Source organism: Fukomys damarensis, unplaced genomic scaffold (genome assembly GCF_012274545.1).
Source record: "Fukomys damarensis isolate Sample0158 unplaced genomic scaffold, DMR_v1.0_HiC HiC_scaffold_16, whole genome shotgun sequence".
In the NCBI taxonomy this organism is placed as follows: Eukaryota; Metazoa; Chordata; class Mammalia; order Rodentia; family Bathyergidae; genus Fukomys; species Fukomys damarensis.
Window position 1 is genome coordinate 60,274,240 of NW_022900928.1, and position 13,383 is coordinate 60,287,622.

The 13,383-nt window shown below is 37.6% G+C and overlaps 1 protein-coding gene across 2 annotated transcripts in view; it reads right to left on the reverse strand.

The window, feature by feature from the left end:
* Positions 1-262: 262 nt before the first annotated feature.
* Il18 (interleukin 18) overlaps positions 263-13,383 on the reverse strand; it is an 18,907-nt gene continuing 5,786 nt past the window's right edge. For both annotated transcript variants that reach the window (XM_010610709.3, XM_010610710.3), the window contains exons 2-6: positions 11,343-11,429; positions 10,535-10,546; positions 5,839-5,973; positions 4,458-4,591; positions 263-484 (exon numbers count right to left, since the gene is read on the reverse strand). In XM_010610709.3, coding sequence (XP_010609011.1) covers positions 263-484; positions 4,458-4,591; positions 5,839-5,973; positions 10,535-10,546; positions 11,343-11,427 — 588 coding nt within the window. In that variant the 5' untranslated portion in view covers positions 11,428-11,429. The remainder of the gene's footprint in view (positions 485-4,457; positions 4,592-5,838; positions 5,974-10,534; positions 10,547-11,342; positions 11,430-13,383) is intronic.

Genomic DNA, 13,383 nt, shown 5'->3' on the forward strand with positions numbered 1-13,383 from the left:
TGCTTAACCCCTACAGCATAGGTCTAGTTCCATTCTAGTTCTCTGCCATATTGTGACATAGCCAGGGCTCCCTACCAGCACCACGCTGTTTGGACTCTCCAGTCATTAGAATCATGAGACAAACAAAACTTTATAACTTTCCAGACTCAGGTATTTTGTTATAACAATACAAAATGGACTTCATCATTATAAGGCTTATAAACGCTTTAAGTCTTTCAGAAACACAAAACTCAAAAAGTTTCAATTGTAGAACTTTAATAGTCTAGTCTTTGTTTTGGACAGTGAACATTATAGATGTATCTCCAAATTCATCCTTTTTCTTCAAAATAAGTTTATAAAAGTCTTTCTCTTTTTGACAAGCTAGAAAGTATCCTTCATACAATGAAGACTCAAATTGCATCTTATCATCATGTCCTGGAACACATCTCTGAAAGAATATGATGTCACTTTTTGTGTCATTGATATTATCAGGAGGATTGATTTCCTAGAAAGAAAAAACAACATTACCTGGGCCAGGGATTTAGCTCAGAGGTTCCACTGAGTGCCTTGCAAGTGCAAGGCCCTGAGTTCGATCCCCGGTACAACAAAACAAAAAACTTTACCTAATTTTAAAAGGACATTTAGAGGTATACTGCTGTAAAGAGAGTAAATGAGAGTCCACTCTACTCACGAGGAAGAGGAGTTCTACCAAAGACCACAGCCTCTTTGGGCTAATGTCAGTTACTGCCTTATCCAACCATTCACAGCTAAAGACACTGAGGATCCTCTCCCATAAATCTAGGCAGCTCTAGTTTCTGAGTCAGCTGTGAGAGAGGCCAGAAATGCTATGAATCTCAGCTCCTTTCAGTGGCATCTGGAACTAAAACTTAGACTCAGTAAATCCAACAGTTCTTCTAGGGCTGAGTTCTAGGTTCCAATACAGTCCTGCTATGCTGGCTCAGTCAGTAGCCCTTAAATCTGTCTCCCTGCCAAGCGTGCCAGCTCAGAGTAGTCTTGAATTTTTGTCCTGACTGTAGTCTACTTGGCTAGGCTCTATCCTGAAAGGCCAAAAACTGATTCTTGTATTATTCAACTACAGAACACAGTGTTGTGAAGAATGGTTAGACTACTTGAAACTGTAATCTAGGTGCTACACATTCTTTTATCCCATCATGTCTACTTTTCAGGATGGACTACAAAATGTGGGAACTTCCCACAGCTCTTCTATATTAATCCTGGAACCAGAAGACATTTTGAACTTAACTTTGACCCCATGATGGCAAAGATTCCTATTATTTTGAGGACTGACAAACTTCCAGAGTTAAAATAGCATTCAATTCTCTCCTAAGATGCCTGAAAGACCCTTGGAGGCACCTCCACCTTCATTATAGAATTGATAGTCATAACTCCTGACCTCACTCCTTTGCCTATAAGTGTAGGTCCTTGAGTTGATGACAGTACAAACTAGTTTCCCCAGTGGCATCTACTTCTGAAGCTGTGTACAATAAACCACACTTTAGGAAAACACCAAGCTGTAGGAGTCTATCTGGGACTAAGTTGGGGCCTAATGTATAAATGAGAAATAACCCTTAGCCAAAATGTCAAAAGCTCTCATAATTTTACAGGGGGAAATGAATCTGTTATATCTAGCCTAACATGGAAAGCTATAGTTGAAAGTGAGAGTATGGATAGGTAGAATAGGAGATCTCTTTAGTCTTAGTTTAGTGTTATATTTCAGAATCGAAGCCAGAAAACCCTGGGGGTTTTCCTTAGTCTTGGTATTGGCTACTTAAAGCCATACATAACAAACAGATGTGTGGTAACAATTCTGGTGGCCTTGAAAAATACGCAGTTTGGAAAGCCCTACCTTGTGAAACTTCAGTACTCTAAGGACGAAGGATATTTACATAAGGAAGGGTTGAATCTGGACTTGGAGTTAATCTTGATTTAATATCTGCTCTTTTGGCCCTCTCCCAATTGCATTACAAAGTGTGGGAGAACATTGGCCAAACCTGATGCACATGTGAGCAACAGACACTGACAGCAAAGCCTTCTTCAGGCTGTGATGAAGAATTTATCAGTAGTAATTAACACAGAAAGATGAGCTGAGAATGGCAGTGAGTTGTGTCTTATCATCTAGAACCTAGTCTAAGGTAACCACTGCTAAGGTCTTATTTGTAGAGGAAAACGGTTGAAGAGCAGGTGCTAATACTAGTCTTAACCTATGCCTTCTTCTTTTCTTCTCCCTCTCCCTTCCTTCCTTACTCTTTTCTTTCCATTTATCTAAATAATATTTACTGAGTTCCTTCTAGAAGTAGATTTGCTATAAAGCTGATTAAGCTCTAATGTTGGAGCTACTCACTTTCACAGGTCTCTCCTAAGACCTTCTTTTAAAAAATTTCAGCTAAGTTGTAGAGTTTATGCTGCTGGTAATTTTATGTTCTCTTTCTTTAAAAGGGTCACCAAAACTATATAAGCTTCAGGTTTCCCTAAATCTGGATTTGTCCCAATTCTTAGAACATTCCATGCATTATTTCAACCTGATTAACATTCTCACTATTTCTCCCAACTAAATTTCCTCCCTATCAGATCTAGAACAGGGATTCCAAATTGCACCCTGTAGAGTTGGCACCCAAGTTAGAAGGAAAGAGCAAAGAGATTTGTCTGGAGGCTGTATCTGTTGTATTTGTACTGTTATCACTTGAATTATATTTTAGAGTGGGTTTTAAGCCTGACTAAGAAAGACAAAGAAGGTTACAACATCCTTGTAAAGGGAAATAACAATCATAAATATATATGTACTAAATACTAGCACACCCAACTATGTAAAAACATATTAATGGACATGAAAAATCAAGCACTAATACAGTTGTAATGGGGGACCTCAGTACCCTACGGTCAGAAATAGAACAACTAGACAAAAAAAATCAATAAAGAAATATCAGAACTGAACCAAACTTTTGAACAAATGGACTTAGTAGATGTTCATAGTGTTCTACCCCACAACACACATTGTTCTTAGCTGCACATGGGACGTTCTCCAAAATAGACCACATACTAGCTCATAGAACATGCCTAAGTAAATGCAAAGGAATTTAAATTATCCAGTGCATATTATCAGACCATAGTGCAATGACACTGGAAATCAATGGCAAAAGAAACCACAAGAATTTAATAAACACATGGAAATTGAATAACACCCTCCTGAACAACCAATGGGTCACAGATGAAATTAAAGAAATTAGACAGTTTCTACAATTAAATGGTAATGCCAATACAACATACTGGAACTTATGGGACACAAGGAAAGAAGTCCTATGAGGGAAATTTATAGTGGTGAATTCCCATATCAGAAAAACAGAGTGAGCTCAAGTAACCTAATGTTGAACCTCAAGTTTCTAGAAAAAGAAGAGCAATTAAACCCAAAACTCATACAAAGAAATTGTAAAGATCAGAGCAGAAATTAATGCAATGGAGACTAATATTTTAGAGTGGCTTGTTGTTGTCCCTCCCAAGTTGTTGCTTGGTTATCTCCACTGAAGTCATACCCCAGCTTCCTTTCAGTGAGGGCTGGTGATTCAGACATTAGTTCCTAACTGGCAAATCCCTGCTCAGACATAATCTTCATCACATGAGATTTTCCTTGTAAGCTTTGTCAATCTGTGGGCATTCCCCTGGCTGCTCTTACTGGGAGGAAAGTTTTTTGGGTCAGCCTGTAGCTATAGTTAACAACAATGCAGAACATAGAAAATAAAAGAGAAAAAAACAGTGGCCAGACATAATTTATACTTAGCTTTGAGATAGCATTATTTTATAGCTGAATTTGTTGATTTTATTTAATTAGATTAATTTTATAATAATATACATCAACTAAAATCTGAAGGATGTGGCTAAGACTTAGGCTGAAAAGCAAGAACAAAACAACTAGAGATTAAAATATGATTATAATTTTTTTTTGGTTTTTTGAAACAGAATCTCACTATGTAGTTGAGACTGACCTGGAACTCACTATGTAGCCCAGGCTGGTCTCAAACTCACAGCGAATCTCCTGCCTCAGCCTTCCGAGTGCTGGGATTACAGGCATGCGCCACCATGCCCGGCCCTTAATATGATTATAATTTGCAATGTAAAATATTTATAGGACAGTTAGCTTTATTTTATGTAGAACGACTTGTTCTGGAAAGTCAAATGTTATTAAATAAATAAAATTTACATAAATACTATACTATTATTTATATATAGACTTATTATTCAGCAGACTCAGGTTATGAGACAAGTGTGTTTCTTGTCTGCAGCAGGCTCAGAAAAATCATATTACTTTGTAGGTTAAAGAGTTTGGAAGATTTTCATAACTATCCATTTATGTGGTCCTTTGTTCCTTGCTGTGTTCTAGCTAAAAGATTGAACTACTGAAGATATTGGGTTGTCTAATTTTTTCCCATTAATTTGAATAAAGGCAAAGTAAGGCCCAGTCTTACCTTAAAGGAAATGGTTTTGTCCTCACAGGAGAGCGTATGCTTTCCATTGCACATCACAGAGATTACTACAGCCATACCTCTACCACAGCTATCTGTATATGTATATTTGTTAAAAGTAGTCCGAGGTGCATTACCTGAAATAAATATTAACAAGAGAGACTGCTACTTAGTAGAATTTGTACAAGCCAATATCTGTGGAAATTTAATGAAAGGATAATCATTAATACACCTGCTGCCAATCTCACACTCTGAGATTTATTTGGCTGGACAGCAGAAGATTATGTGTAGCTTGCTGGACATTCTTTTTTGTACCAGAGATAGAACTCATGACCTTGAGCTTGTGAGGCAGGTACGGTGGACATTCTTTAAAACACATTTTTGTGTTACAACACATATGCAGCAAATTTTTGAGTGTGTGAAAAATATTCTGAATTTTTAAAAATGTCTGATTTTTTTTTTTTTTTGTAGCATTGGGAATGGAACTTAGGGCCTCATGTATGCTAGGCAGGCACTCTACCACTGAATTATATCTCCAGCTCTATCTTTAATTTTTGAATGCTAATAGAATATTTAAAAATATATTTGTGAAGAGCTGGGCATGGTGGAGCCTGCCTGTAATCTTAACACTCTGGGAGGTTGACACAGGAGGATCATGAGTTTGAGTCTAGCCTGAGTAACAGTATGACCCGTCTCAAAGTAAAAAATTAAAAAAAGAAAGGGGCTTATAACATAGCTCAGTGTGAAAGCCTACAATGCCTAGTCAGAAATAGAATTCAAGAATTTTTCAAAAATGTTCGTTCACAGGGCTGGGGATTTAGCTCAGTGGTTCAGCTTCCTGCCTCGCAAGTGCAAGGACCCGAGTTCGATCCCAAGTACCGGAAAAAAAAAATGTGCATTCACTTCTTCAACCAGGCCCCAAACTCTGATATTTGTACTTCATACTTTGGGAGGCATAGTGAACTTACTCATTTTCTAAGACATTCTAATTTCTGGAGGAAGGCAGACTCATTTGAAATATTGTGTATTTATTATTAATTGTGGTTTAAAAATTTTTATCAGTATTTTCAGCTATAACCAGCAGAGATTAAGAATCCAACTTTATAGAGATCATACACAGTTAATGAAATGAAAATAAAGGTATTGGTGATCTAAAGGTAGGTTCACAGTGACACGACCTCTAGAAATGTCTTTACTAGAGCTAATTTTTTTACTCTAATTAAAAATAATGGACACTTAGAAAGTTTTTAAAATGAAATTATTATGCCTATGATTTTTCATCCATGTATTGGTTCTGACATGGAAAAGTGTAGGCAGTAAAAGAGAAAAGAAAGAAGTAGCCAGTTATCTATGAATGTACATGAATAAGTATAAAAAAACACACCTGCTATATCAGAATCGGGCATGTCCTCAAACACGGGTTGCTTCTCACAGTTAACAATGAGGACTTGGTTTTTCAAATTTCGTATGATTGACAATTTAGGTACAAGTTTGCCAAAGTAATCTGATTCCAGGTTTTCTACAATAAACATTAAATTTCATTAAAAATGTTTCTTTCAAAATATACAAATAGACAACTATAGAGTTCAGTTTTAAACAGCTCTTAATTAATTACAGTCTTCTGTTCCTGAAGTAGCTATGATCAAGTTGCCTACTTTTTTTTTTTTTTGGTTGTTTGAGACAGGGTCTCACTAGGTAGTTGAGACTGACCTGGAACTCACTATGTGGCCCAGGCTGGTCTCGAACTCACAGTGATCCTCCTGCCTCAGCCTCCTGAGTGCTGGGATTACAGGTGTGTGCTACCAGTAGACTTTGCCTACTGTTTTTTAACCAGCTTCCAAGGGAATGATCTATTTCTTGTTACCTCTCAGAACTGCTCTACCTTGGAAATGTTCACTTCAAATATCCTACTTTCTGACCAGTCCTCTAGTTTTTTTCTTATGCTTTTACTGCAGCTATAAATATTCTTAGACATCATTGTCTTTAATCTCCTGACTTTTGCATTTTTCCTCCCTAGCTAATCTGTCTTCCTTTCCTTCTCTGTGCAGCTGAACCTCATGGTTCATTTTATCTGTCAGTATCTTAAATCCCTATTTCATTTATCTGTCCATGAGAAAAACTCCAAATCTAGCTGATGAATGTTGCTGGATCAGCAATTATACAAATGTTAAAGCACATCAACTGTCAATACTGTTTTCCAGTTATATCACTCCCTTCCATAGTTTGTAGTTGCAATTTCAAGTCTTTTTTTTTCTTCAGGACTCCTATACCATCATCTCTATTTTCACTTTCAGCAAATTCTCTTTTTTTCTTTTCCTTCCTTTCTTCATTCCTCCCTGCTTCTTTTTGAGACAGAGTCTCACTATGTAGTGCAGGCTGGCCTACAATGCATGGCAATGCTCCTCCTTAACCTTCTGAGTTCTGGGATCACAGGCATGTGCCACCATCCGTGGCAGCAAATTATTTCTTGCTGTTTTACTTGCAAAGCTTATCATCATCAATTGTTTCCTCTAAGTTTCTTTTCCTAAAGGGAAATGTCAAAAAGGTATCCCTTGTGATATCTAAGGCTCGTCCCGTTTGTCTACTGCATGTATCCTCTACTGAGACCTTCTTTTGCTGTCCATCCCTTTTCCTCTATCAACCCAGCAATTCTACTCCCTGGATTTTATCCTAAAGAAACAATCAGACTGCCTCTTGCCTCACAAGTGTAAGGCCCCAAGTTCGATCCCCAATACAAAAAAAAAAAAAAAAAAAAAAAAAAAAAGAAACAGCCAGATACATGTGCAAACATTTTTATCAGGAATGCTTAAGGGTTGGGCCTGGTGTAATCCCAGCACTTGGGAGGCTGAGGCAGAAGGATCGCTGTGAGTTCAAGACCAACCTGAGCTACATAGTGAGTTCCAGGTCAGTCTCAACTACATAGTGAGACCCTGTCTCAAAAAACAACAACAACAACAACAAAAAGAAGTTTAGGTATAGCATGATCCTTTTTAACAAAAATATAAATATTTGTACATCTATACATAAACATATATAAATGTTACATCAAAATGATAGCGGGCATTCTTTATTTTTATTTTTCTTCATTATCATCATCTATGTCTGAGTTAATTTCAGTGAGAAAGTTTTTATAATCAGAAAAGTATTAAGCTCTTTGAAATTTGAAACTTCCCTATGAACCCCAGCCTAGTGCATAGCCTGTTTTCCTCTTTGATTTGCCAAGTTTCTGGAGCAAGAGAGATGTGTACTGCTTCTGTACTCTCCCTTCACTACTATTGCAGTTTGCCTTTGCCTCCGTTTCTCCATCAAAATGCTTTCACTGAGACCACCCAACTCCTTGCTGCTAACTCTAGTAGATGCTTTTTGGCTCTTGAATTTCAAAGTGGCAAGATTTAACACAGAGCCTTTTACCTCCATCTTGAAACATTCTCCTGGGAATCTGTAATAATATTCTCTTGTTTTTTCTTCTTCCCTCTGGTTAGTCTGCTTTTTAAAAAATTAACTTTCTTTTCCACTGCATTAACTGTTGGTATTTTTCAGAGTTTAGTCCTGGGCTTTTTTACTCTCACTGTATATATTTCCCAATTTGTCTTTTCATTCTCATAGCTTCAGATGCCATTTTTATGCATAAGCCTTTACATATGTCTTCAGGCAAAATCTGTCCTGAGTTGGGAACCGTATATCCAAGAGTTTACTGGGCATCTCCACTTCAATGTCTCAAGACCCTAAACTAAATTTTTCACTTGTTCCTCTCTTTACATATGAAAACTTGCTTTTTCTGCTGTGTCTTCTATTCCACTGAGTGGTACAAACTGGGATAAGTGAAAAATATAGACATCACCTGTTGTGCTTTCCTCTACACTCTCTTCCAAATCTAAGTCCAAATCATGTCCTGTTGATTCTTTCGAGTATTTCTAGAATGAATCCACAGCTCCTAATGATCACCCCGCATCATTTCTTATAGGTACTGAAATAATAGTTGCTCCTTTTTTTTTTTTTTTAGACAGAGTCTCGCTATGTAGTGCATACTGGCCTTGAACTCACAGTGATTCTCCTGCCTCCTCAGCTTCCCAAGTGCTGGGATTACACGCAGGGACCACCATGCCCAGGTAAAATAATAGTCTCTTAATGGGTATCCTCTTTTTTTTTTGTCCCCTCATTCCTTACCTTGTGCTATCGATTCTTTTTTTTTTTTTTTTTTTTTTTTTTTTTTTTTTTTTTTTGATACTGGGTACTGAACTCAGGGCCTTGTGCTTGTGAGGCAGGTGCAGCACCACTGAGCTAAATCCCCAGTCCAACCAGCAATTCTTTATACAATTCCACAAGGATCTTTTAAAAATATGATCATGTTGTTCCTGGATTCTAATGAGACATATGGCCACCCAGAATAAAAATTATATTTTCCCACTTCCCCTTTAGCCATAGTGGGAAGGGGGGGGGCAAGGAAATAAGGGAAAGAAAAACTGCGAAAAAACGAAAAAATGGAAACAAAGTCTTTGTAAATAGGGAAGGGTGAAGGGGGTGAAGAGACAGCAGGGGTATGGGGAAGAAACAAGAACCAAGATACATCATGTAAAGGTACAAGATCCCTATGATAAATGTAACTGTATTGTTTGCTTTAAATGTACCAGTAAACTTAATAGAAAAAAATTTACCTTGATGCTATACATTTAGCAGTTTTAAAACACACCCTTTGGTTCAGTTTTGAAGATAAAATCATTAAAGATTAATTACTAACAGAAGTTGTAATAATTTACCAATAATACATGCTAAAAATTATATTTTCCAAATTTCCTTGCTGTTGGCCACATGACTAGTCAAGAGGATATGAGCAGACTAGATATGTACAACGTCCCAAGTAGAGACTTCAAATGGAATGGATCCTGACGTTTCCCTCTTCTCTTGACCCTTTCTTGAAAAGTGAAATATAGATCCAGAAAGTATGATGATTTTCTTTTTCTTTCTTTTTTTTTTGGTACCTGGGATCAAACTCTGGTTCTTGCACTTGTGAGGCAGGTGGTGGCACCCATGAGCCACACCCCCTGCCCAGATGATTTTCAACTATGTGCGTGAGTTTCGCAACTAGGGGATGATGATGGAGTAACTACAAAGAAGAATCAGGAGATTCTAATATCACCAGCTGTATTCATCGTGATTGCTTACTTGGACTACTGGGGATGGAAATTTTCTGTCTTATTCAGATACTATTTTTTTGTTTGTTTGTTTGTTTTGAGACAGGGTCTCACTATGTAGTTGAGACTGACCTGGAACTCACTATGTAACCCAGGCCGGTCTCGAACTCACAGCGATCCTCTTGCCTCAGCCTCCTGAGTGCTGGGATTACAGGTGTGTGTCACCACGCCCAGCAGATACTGTATTTTTAGATATCTTTGTTATAGCAAACTAATCTGTATCCTAGCTCAGACATATTATACTTAGCAAATCCCTATTTCTCCCAAGATAAGGCCCACATTCCTTATCCTAGAATAAGAGAACATCTTGACCTGTACCCTATTTATTAGTCTAGCTTCTCTTATCATTCTCTTCCTCCCCTCCCTCTACACCCGTCCCATATTACTCTTAGTTCCTCGTACATGCCATGTTTTCTTTTGTATCTTGGGTTTAAATCCCATCCCTATGTCCTTAACTTTCAGAATACTCTGCCTATAGGAGCCTCTCAGACTTTGTTCCAAAGCATTTCTGAGACAGGAGTGAAGAGAAGGGAGATACTGATTTTGGACAATTTTCATAAGTCAATGTCTTCCTAGATCTCCAGAAAATCCATGGCTTTCTGCTCATCTGAGACCTGTTTTGCAAGGTCTATCTTGTAGTGCCTGCAAGCTAGGCAGCTTCCTAAGGTAGGAGGGAGCAATTTTATACAGTTTCTTCTTCATAACCCATATGGTCATCTTCATTCCAATGCTGTGTTATTGAGTCCATATTCCTTTGACAGAAAACTGGTTTCCCAGATAGGTTGGTGTCATGTGGCAGTTTCTCCCAGTTGACAGTGGCAATATGGATGTTTCTCATGTGGCTACTTACTTACTTTATAAGGAAAGAAAAATGCATTTATACTTTACCATCACTTGCAGCTATGGAGGGAAAAAAGAAACAAAATATATTAAAATATATATATATATATTTCAACCCAAAATTTCTTCTTTTTCTCTATCTTTTCGCTACTTCTGCGACTGCCCCTTCTTTAACCCTTGTTTAGCAGTTAGGTCCTTTGTTAGCCTTTATCAGAAAATGTTATATAATCATCCAAAGGTCCATAAAATAAAACTCTAAATTTAGACTTAGTGTGTTCTCAGATAAGTTAGATATAAAACTTAAATCCAGGGTTTATAAATTTTAATACAAAAAGAAGTTTTGTAAAGTGATAGATTTTTACCCTTAAATTTATTGTCTACATGGAAAGTCACTTAAGGATTTTTTACAGTGCTTTCAAGTGAAGTCAAGTTGCCTGTGGAAGATTAATCATAAGAATAAATTTTTATTTGTCAAATACATTTACATAAATGATATAACTCACTCATAGAACTCTAGCTTTAGCTTAGCTCATATAACTTGCCAGTTTGCTTTGAAGTCTAGTATTTCCTCAGTGTACCCAGTTTTGTGGGATTTTCATCGTGTGTGCCTGCTGCTACATTGAAATGAGCAACTGCTAATTTAAGTACCAAGGCAATCTGCTGGGACAGTGTTGGGATCTTGGAAATGTTATGGTTAATTTGAGGTTCAATTTTTTTCCTCAAAGAAGAGAGTCATTAATATTATAATAGAATTTCATGACAAAAAGAAGTCACTTCATAGTTTACCACACAACCCTTTCTAATTGAATATATTTATCTAAGCCCTGTATTTGTCCTACTATTGCTTCAGACTTACGTATAAAGTAAAGTATATTGTCAATAAATTTCATTTCCACAAAGTTGATGCAATCCTTTTCTGAGACGGAAACAGCCATCATCATTCCTAATGGAAGCAAAGAAGACAATGTTTGTTCTTTTTCCGAGGTGTGATTGAAAAATATGGTGAATGCTTACCTTTTAAAAAATTTGTAGCAATAAAAGACACATTATCATTAATCCCCCTCAAATTCCCCCTCAGTTTGAACACACTTATCCCATTGGTACTGCAACTGTCTAAAGCAGTTCTGGAAATGCTTTCTCATGTCATTGGTTGTGTGGTCATAGCAGCCTTGATGTCCTGAGTCAATTCAAAACATTTACCTTTCATGATCATTTGACTTTAGGGAAGAGCCAGAAGCCACACAGTGCTAAATCTAGCGAATAAAGTGGGTGAGGACATAGTGTGGTGCTTTTACAAACCTGTATTTACATGAGATGGCACTTGGCAGCAGCATTCACCACATTATTGTTGTTATTGTTATTATTATTATTATTATTATTATTATTATTATTGGCACCAGGGATCAAACTTGGGACCTTGTGCTTGCAAGGCAGGCAGCGGCACCACTGAACTAAATCCGCGACCCTCACCATGTTATTTATCACAGCTCGTAAAGACCTTCGTGGAAGAGAACTTTCAGAACTGATTCAGTAAGTGGCAAGAATGATGGACTAAGTGTGTTCAAATCAAAGGGGAGTATTCTGAGAGGTTAATGGCAATGCATCTTTTATTGTAATACATTTTCAAAAACTTAAACATTCGCTGTATATTTTGATCATACCTCAGAGATAAAAGCCATCTTTCATTACATTTCTCTCTCTCTGTCTTTTTCTTTTCCTTTCTTTTCTTTTTTTTTTTTGTGATACTGAGGATTGAACTCAGGACCTTGCGCTCGTGAGGCAGGCGTGGTGCCACTGAGCTAAATCCCCAGCCCGACTAATAAAATTTCTTAAAAATAAAAATGAAAGGGCCGGGGTTCGATTCCTGGTACCCCCAAAAAATTATTAGTATACGTTTGCAGTACATAATGATTATGTGCATTGGGGGGAATTGGTGCACTCAAAAATACGCTGTTTTGACCAAGTGAACTAAAGCAGGCTGAAGGTGTCTCTAACATCCCCGTCACTGCTCCTTTCTTTTGATCATATTTTGCTTCTCAGGTATAGGAAGAAACATTCCTTATCTATCTAAAGATTGAATGTACCAGAGGAACATAATTGCCTTCAATATTATTGTTGAAATTTCATTAGCTAAGAAGGATTAAACGCACATAAGAGGCAGAGAATGAAAACCAAACACCATGCCTAGAGCCAACAGGAACTTTACCTTGTCTACTTTCTGGGTCCACTGTTTGTCATAAAAATAATTTACTGCAGCTCTAAAATTGCCTCCACCCTCCACTTCCCTCTCCTCTACATTCAAGCTTCAACTGTATGGCACTTTGAGATTTCACGTTTTTTATGGCTCCCACACTCACACATGTTAATAAATCTGGCAGGGCTTTTTCTCCTGTAAATATGTCTAGTGACACTTTATTTGAGCTGATTTAAATACTGAAACATCAGGCCTGGCGTGGTGGCACACGCCTGTAATACCAGCACTTGGGAGGCTGAGGCAGGAGGATCACTGCGAATTCAAGGCCAGTCTGGGGTACATAGTGAGTTCGAGGCCAACGAGAAGTATACAGGGAGACCCTGTCTCTTAATAAAAAAACAACACAATAATAACTTTTATGTCTCAATAACGCTTACACAACACTGACATGAGGAAGATAATTCTACCAGGTATGGGACATTTCCATGTGCCACGAGTGTTAACAGTTTACAACTCATTTGTCTTATCAACTTTGAAATTTTTAAACTAATTAGAAAGAATTCAAAGCCAGGTGTGGTGGTGCACGCCTGTAATCCCCGCACTCAGGAGGCTGAGGCAGGAGGATTGCTGTGAGTTCGAGACCAACCTGAGCTACATAGTGAGTTCCAGGTCAGTCTCAACTACACAGTGAGACCCTGTCTCA